At 51.1% G+C, this 7201-nt stretch overlaps 1 protein-coding gene across 1 annotated transcript in view; it reads left to right on the top strand.

Annotated features, from left to right (window-relative positions):
• The first annotated feature begins 1838 nt into the window (after nt 1-1838).
• Nucleotides 1839-7201, top strand: part of Myo1g (myosin IG) — a 14561-nt gene continuing 9198 nt past the window's right edge. The window contains exons 1-9 of the mRNA XM_021176121.1: nt 1839-2055; nt 3597-3805; nt 3957-4050; nt 4776-4941; nt 5170-5223; nt 5601-5711; nt 5930-6046; nt 6484-6708; nt 6796-6941. Of these exons, the coding sequence (XP_021031780.1) occupies nt 1943-2055; nt 3597-3805; nt 3957-4050; nt 4776-4941; nt 5170-5223; nt 5601-5711; nt 5930-6046; nt 6484-6708; nt 6796-6941 (1235 nt within the window). The 5' untranslated portion in view covers nt 1839-1942. The remainder of the gene's footprint in view (nt 2056-3596; nt 3806-3956; nt 4051-4775; nt 4942-5169; nt 5224-5600; nt 5712-5929; nt 6047-6483; nt 6709-6795; nt 6942-7201) is intronic.

Raw genomic sequence — 7201 nt, 5'->3', positions numbered from 1 at the left:
TCACTCTGTAGACCAGGCTGGCCTCGAACTCAGAAATCCGCCTGCCTCTGCCTCCCGAGTGCTGGGATTAAAGGCGTGCGCCACCACGCCCGGCTATAATAAATCTTTAAAAAAAAAAAAAAACATAAAACAAATGGAAAGGTTGAAATACAAGTGTCAGCAGATGGTGACACTTTATCCCACCTTTGATCCCAGCACATGGGAGGCAGAGGCAGGCAGATCTCTGAGTTTGAAGTGAGCCAGGTCTACAGAGCTACTTCCAGGTCAAGGACACACAGAGAAGCCCTATCTCAAAACAACAAGAACAACAACAAACAAAGCAAAAACAAAACAAAATACAGTTGTCAGATATCTGTGAATACAAGCTCTCTCAAAATTGGCCTGCAAATAACACATATTTGGGAACATGCGGGCCTGCCATCAAGGGAGCAGAGAGAGCCGCCCACTGGCAGACCCTGTAATCAGGAGGGAGGACTGCACAGAGAAACCTCAGTGGTCGCCTAGCCATTTTTCTTTCTTTCTTTCTTTCTTTCTTTCTTTCTTTCTTTCTTTCTTTCTTTCTTTCTTTCTTATTTATTTATTTATTTATTTTGAGACAGGGTTTCTCTGTATAGTCCTGACTGTCCTGGAGCCATTTTTCAATGTACCACTAATCTACAAGCTCAACTATAAACCAAGATCTGTGAGAGCTAAGATGAGGCCCCAGAGCTCCAAGAGATAATGGTTTTATCTCAGAGGCTGGATGAGTGAACGAAGCTGAGCATATGCAAGAGGGTCCTACCAAAGGCTAGCCCACTAGAGGGCTGGAGAGTGTACCCCTCCCCTCCCTTGTCACTGTGGGGAGGAATCGCAGGGTGCTGAGTTCCCACCACTGCCTCATCTGTTGGGTCAGGCAGGAAGTCTTTATGGTTTAAACTCTATTGTGGCCACCCCTGGCTAATGTTGAGCTCTGGGGCAGCGATGTACAGCTGGGTAACCACGAGGGGCCAAGAAATATCTGTTGGCATGCCTTTAATCCCAGCACTTGGGAGGCAGAGGCAGGCAGATTTCTGAGTTCGAGGCAAGCCTGGTCTACAAAGTGAGTTCCAGGACAGCCAGGGGTAAAAAAAAAAACCCCTTTCAAAAAAAAAAAAAAAAAAAAAAAAAAAAAAAAAAAAAAGAAGCATCCTTTTTTGCTGAGCCTGTTATAATCCTAACTACTTTGGGGAGGCCAGCTTGGACTACAGAGATAGAAAGGAAGAAAGGAAGGAAGGAAGGAAGGAAGGAAGGAAGGAAGAAAGAAAGAGGAAGGGAAGGAAGGGAAGGAAAGGAAGGAAAGAAGGAAGGAAGGAAGGAAGAAAGAAAGAAAGAAAGAAAGAAAGAGAAAGGGAAGGAAGGGAAGGAAAGGAAGAAAGAAAGAAAGAAAGAAAGAAAGAAAGAAAGAAAGAGGAAGGGAAGGAAAGGAAGAAAGGAAGAAAGAAAGAAAGAAAGAAAGAAAGAAAGAAAGAGAAAGAAAGAAAGAAAGAAAGAAAGGGAAGGAAGGGAAGGAAAGGAAGAAAGGAAGAAAGAAAGAAAGAAAGAAAGAAAGAAAGAAAGAAAGAAAGAAAGAAAGAAAGACAGAAAGACAGAAAGACAAGGGGAGGGAGAATTCCAGCCTGCCCGTAATCTTTGGAGTGCTTGGGATTACAGACAGGTATGGCCAAACCTAGCTTGGAAAGAGCTTTAAGGAAGCCAGTAAAGATCCCATCAGAACAGACCGTTAGGCATGGACCTTGTGGGCCAGGGAGCAGGAAGCAGTGTCTGAAGCACCAAGGCAGGGGAGTAGCAATGGGCAGGGCCAAACTCCCCGGGCAGAACCCACTTCCTACTTTACTGAAGTACTGCAGTAGTCAGGCAGGGCTGGGCCTCCCCTTTCTGTCTTCCCCTTCACCTCTGTACAGAAAGCTCTGGCGACCTGCCGTGGATGCTTGCAGCGGGCAGGATGGAGGACGAAGAAGGCCCTGAGTATGGGAAACCAGACTTCGTGCTTTTGGATCAACTGACCATGGAGGACTTCATGAAGAACCTAGAGCTCAGGTAGATGTGAGGTGGGGGTGGGGATGCAGTACTGGGCTTCTTTCCTTCCTTTCCTCCCTTCTCATCCACGCAGACCTGAGAGAAGCCCTGAAGGTACCCTGGTCCCATCGTCAGGAATGGGGACACGGCTACACATACCTAGATAATACAGGCTGAAATGGTAGCATCTCCAGGAGATAATGGTCTCTCAGAAAGTAACCAGCTGTCAGGAATGGAGCTGCCTAGCCGCCCTCACCACACCCTGGTTGACAAGCCCAGAGTGTGATAAGCCCTGAGGAAGATGGGCAAAGTCATGGGGACCAGGAACGTACTGCATCTCCTCTCTGTCACCTGCTGATGCTTTTTCCCTGGGTCTCATGTGTGACCCGACTTGAGTTTCCTTAGGAACTCCAAAATGAAGTGCGCTCCACCCCAGAATCGCAATAATCGAAGCAAGCAGATATGATGCTGATATGATGCTCTGGGATGGGAGGGTTCACAGGCTAGGACTAGGAGAATTGACAGTCCAGCCTGCTTTCTCACTGAAAAAGGCAGGGAGGGGTCCAGGAGCTAGAAGCACGGCATGTTAAATGGCCTTGTGTGCAGCTGGACTTCATGCACACCTCCTAGGGAGGATTGTTGTGTGCTAGGAAGCTCCTTAGAGAGCAACTGGGGGCCAGGAATCTCACTAGGTGCAGAGATGGAGATCCTGGGCTGACACATGGAGAGCTGTATCCAGGAAATGAGTTCAATGCTTTGTTAGACTACCTCATTCTTGTGAAAAGCAAGCTCACAAGCATGCCTTCCATGCTTTGTATGCTGAGCTGAGGAAGACAGTGGCTGCGGGTCACAAAACTTGTAGTCCCAGGGAGTGGCTTGTCAGAGGGGGCAGAGAAAGAGGAACCCTGAAGAGGCCTGCCCGGGGTTGGGCGGGCCCCACACACCGAGAGGACAGTTGGGGCCCCAAGGAGCAAACAGGCTAGTACTCCTACCAGAGCACAAAATCCAAGAGAGGTACAGCCCTAGGCTCCTGCTTCTAATATGGTTAGTAAACGGAAGGGTGGAGGAGTTTGAGATGTGCTGGAGAGGGGTGGTGGCCATGGCTGGGGGTGTCAAAGGCTAGCAAATCACCACCCTATGATTTGGGTGGGGCAGGGCGAGTCCCCTTCCGGATCTGGGCCCGCCTAGACTCTGAGACAGGAAACAACCAAGGTCCCCCTCTCTGGAAGAGTCCCCTTTTCACAGTCTCAGCCCAACTGCCCTGCAGGGGTCACTTGGGAAAGATGACCCCTGCAGGACAGTTACCTTTGTGGGATGGATATTCCTGGTTCCTGAGACCTGAGCATCCTGGCAGAGAGCAGTGTGGACCACACCCTTTGCACTGTGCTGAGGGCTGCTCTGGGTGGCTCAGCTTACTGAGGATGGCACCAAGGGGTCTTAAGTCAGTGAGGTCCCTTTTCTCTTCTCTATGCTCTTTCTGGGAGGGGGTGCTGACTGCTGGAGGCCTCCCATGTGGGCCTCTCATGGATGTGAATGTAGAAGTCTTGTTCTGCTATACCCAGGTTTGAGAAGGGCCGTATCTATACCTACATTGGTGAGGTGCTCGTATCCGTGAACCCCTACCAGGAACTGCCATTGTATGGGCCAGAGGCCATTGCCAAGTACCAGGGCCGGGAGCTCTATGAGCGACCACCTCATCTTTACGCCGTGGCCAATGCTGCTTACAAGGCAATGAAGCGCAGATCCAGGGACACCTGCATTGTCATCTCAGGTACCTGTTCCAGTGAACCAGATGCTGGAGCCACGCCTGACTAAGAAATGAGGGTGATGGTGCTTCCACATCTGTGGGTTGGACTGGTACAAGGATCTGGGCTAGTGGTACCAAACCCAGTTGGTTCTATCATTTCCTATCTTCTCGGCAGGGGAGAGTGGGGCAGGGAAGACAGAAGCCAGCAAGCACATCATGCAGTACATTGCTGCTGTCACCAACCCAAGCCAGAGGGCTGAGGTAGAGAGGTGAGCACTGGGGTCCCAGCTGGGTTGAAGCTTCTTTGCTAGGGAAGGGCCTTGGACTAGAAAGGAAAAAAAAGAAGAAAAGAAGAAGAAGAAGGAAGAAACAAAGAAAAAGAAAAAAGAAAGGTAAAGGCCAGCTTAAGCCACTTTCTGTTGGGAAGGCTCCAGGCTGCTGCCCGAGTTCTGAGGCCACGCCAGGGACCTTCCAGATGAAGGAGGTGAGATTCAGCCAAGGGATATACACTGCCAGTTGGGGAGGGGATAGTATCAACAGGTAGTTATCAAGTGTCTCAAAGCAGGACAGGGAACATCTTGGGGAGCCCACAGAAGCCTGGAGAAATTGGCAGCCTAGTAAGAGGGTCAGGCAGACAAATTCCAGCTGCCTGATCCAGGCAATGGGATGGTCTGCCTGGTCCTCCACTCCCCATACAGGCCCTGCAGAAGTCTTAGCCTGTCTCTTCCTGTAGTGATTGGTGTTGTGGTAGAGGCTGGCAGGATGCTTGCGGGAATGTCAGTGCCCCAGCATGGAACCATTACTACCCATCTGTAGCGAAAGATCTACTGCAAAACAGATGGGTCATGGGGAATGGGCACACAGCATTTGCTGAACACGCTAGACCACTCAGTCCCTCACTACCAGCCAGCTCTGTTTCCGGGCCCATCCCGAGATGCTGCAGTTGTTTTTAGATGGGGATGTTGCACTGACCCCACGGCCCCTCTGTCCACAGGGTGAAGAATGTGCTCCTCAAGTCCACCTGCGTGCTCGAAGCCTTTGGCAATGCCCGCACCAATCGCAACCACAACTCCAGCCGCTTTGGCAAGTACATGGACATCAACTTCGACTTCAAGGGGGATCCTGTTGGTGGACACATCCACAGCTACCTGCTGGAGAAGGTGGGCAGCTTGGCTGCGGAGACCCTTCCCCTCTGAGAAAGGCCCCGGGGACTGGGAACATACTGACTTGTTAGGAAGACAGAGTTCTTAGTGGCTCTTCCCCAGGCTTCAGTGTCCCTCTGTCCCAGCGTTCTTGATCCCGGGCTACTTTCCACCTGGAAACACATGATGGGGTCACTGACACAGACACCCTCCCAGACTGGAGTCCAATTACCCCTCTTGCCTCAGTCTAGGGTTCTCAAGCAGCATGTAGGCGAGAGGAACTTCCATGCCTTCTACCAGGTAAGCCTCTGTGAGTGGAGAGGGGATGAGAGTTAGCAAACAGGAGAAGCAGGGAAGGGCATGAGGCTGGACCTGTCCTCCATCCCTTCTTCACTACCCCCAATTTCCCCTCTCTATCCCACACTAACCTGCCCCGAACCACTGACTTTATTCCCCTAACCTCTATCCCAAGCATAATACCTTACCCCAGACACCAAAGGGTGGGAGATCCTTGAGAGATGTCCCAACATCAGACACCAAGAGAAATATGAGAGGACACAGTCAGTTTTTTCTATGGGTTCTGTGCCTGAGTCATCCTGTTTCTGCTGGGGGATGGGATTGGTAGAGGAGGGGCCTCGGAACCCAGTGCCTGACTAAAGAATTTCTGTGCCCTTCAGTTGCTTCGAGGCAGTGAGGACCAAGAGCTGCAAAGACTGCATCTGGAAAGAAATCCTGCTGTGTATAATTTCACGCGTCAGGGAGCTGGGCTCAACATGGGTGTGCACAATGTGAGGGCAAGGGGTACAGGTCTCAGTCAGACTCAGGGAGTGGACAGTGATTGGCTTAGGCCAGATACAGGATGAGCAAGTGCCAGGGATGGAAGAATAGGGATTCGTGAAGGAGAAGGGGTGGGGTGAGCAGGTGGCAGCAATGGAGATCTGAGATCTGTTAAGGGCAGGCTTCCAGGGCCTATGTTAGCCTGGATGGTAAGCACCTTCCTCCCTAGGCCTTGGACAGTGATGAGAAGAGCCACCAAGGAGTGATGGAGGCCATGAGGATCATTGGCTTCAGTCCTGAGGAGGTGGAGTCCATCCATCGCATCCTCGCCGCCATATTACACCTGGTGAGCTTGGCTTGGAAGACCTGGGAGGGCTAACTCCCTGCCTGGGAGCCTCCAGAGGGGAAGGATTGGACTCACTGGGGATATTCTAGCTGAGCTGCCTCCCTCCTCTGCTGAGTCTGAGTTGGCGAAGCCCAGGAGGGGTCTGGAAGAGGCTGTGCTCAACAGCTGAGCCTTGAAGATCAAGCCTCTGGCACCTCGGCCTGATAGCTATTCCTCAGCAACTTTTGGCTTCAGTTCTCTTTAAAAGGCCCCAGTTGAAGGCTTTAGAACTCTGTCATGTCTGTGTTCCACAGTGATTAGTAGACAGTATTGTCTAAGTGGAAGCTGTGACTCCCATATCCACACCCTCTGCCTTCCTTCCTTCTCTCCATCCAAAGGAGAGCTAGACTCCTTTGGAGACATGGAGCCTAGCCTGTTCACGGTCTCTTCATCACCAGGGAAACATCGAGTTTGTGGAGACAGAGGAAAATGGACCACAGAAAGGAGGCCTGGAAGTGGCTGACGAGGCCCTGGTAGGATATGTGGCCAAGCTGACAGCCACTCCCAGAGACCTTGTTCTGCGAACCCTGCTGGCTCGAACAGTGGCTTCAGGAGGCCGAGAAGTCATTGAGAAGAGCCACACCGTGGCTGAGGCCAGCTATGCCCGGGATGCCTGTGCAAAGGTATTCTCAGAGTAGTTGGAGCAAAAAACTATGGAGGTGTGATAGGATACTAGTGAGCTGGTAGCACAAAAACATGCTCTGCTCCAGGCAATGTACCAGCGACTGTTTGAGTGGGTTGTGAACAAGATCAATGGCATCATGGAACCCCGGGACCGAGACCCTCGGTATGATGGCAAGGACACTGTCATTGGGGTGCTGGACATTTACGGCTTTGAGGTGTTCCCTGTCAACAGGTAGGCAACACAGAAAACCCCATCTGTACCTTTGACCCCGCCTGTAACCACTGAGGCCACCAGAAACTTTGGTTACTCCAAGAGGAAGAAATGTTTAGATTTTCCTGTTGGTCCTTGAGTATTCTAAGTTTGCCTTGTCTGTGCCCTCAGTCAGTTAGGTAACTTGATGGCAGGCAAAACTTGGGATCTCACCTCTCTCTCTCTCTCTCTCTCTCTCTCTCTCTCTCTCTCTCTCTCTCTCTCTCTCTCTCTCTCTCTCT

Source organism: Mus caroli, chromosome 11 (genome assembly GCF_900094665.2).
Source record: "Mus caroli chromosome 11, CAROLI_EIJ_v1.1, whole genome shotgun sequence".
Classification (NCBI taxonomy): Eukaryota; Metazoa; Chordata; class Mammalia; order Rodentia; family Muridae; genus Mus; species Mus caroli.
Note: the sequence above shows the minus strand (reverse complement) of the source record. Positions and strands in the feature narration are given on the sequence as shown.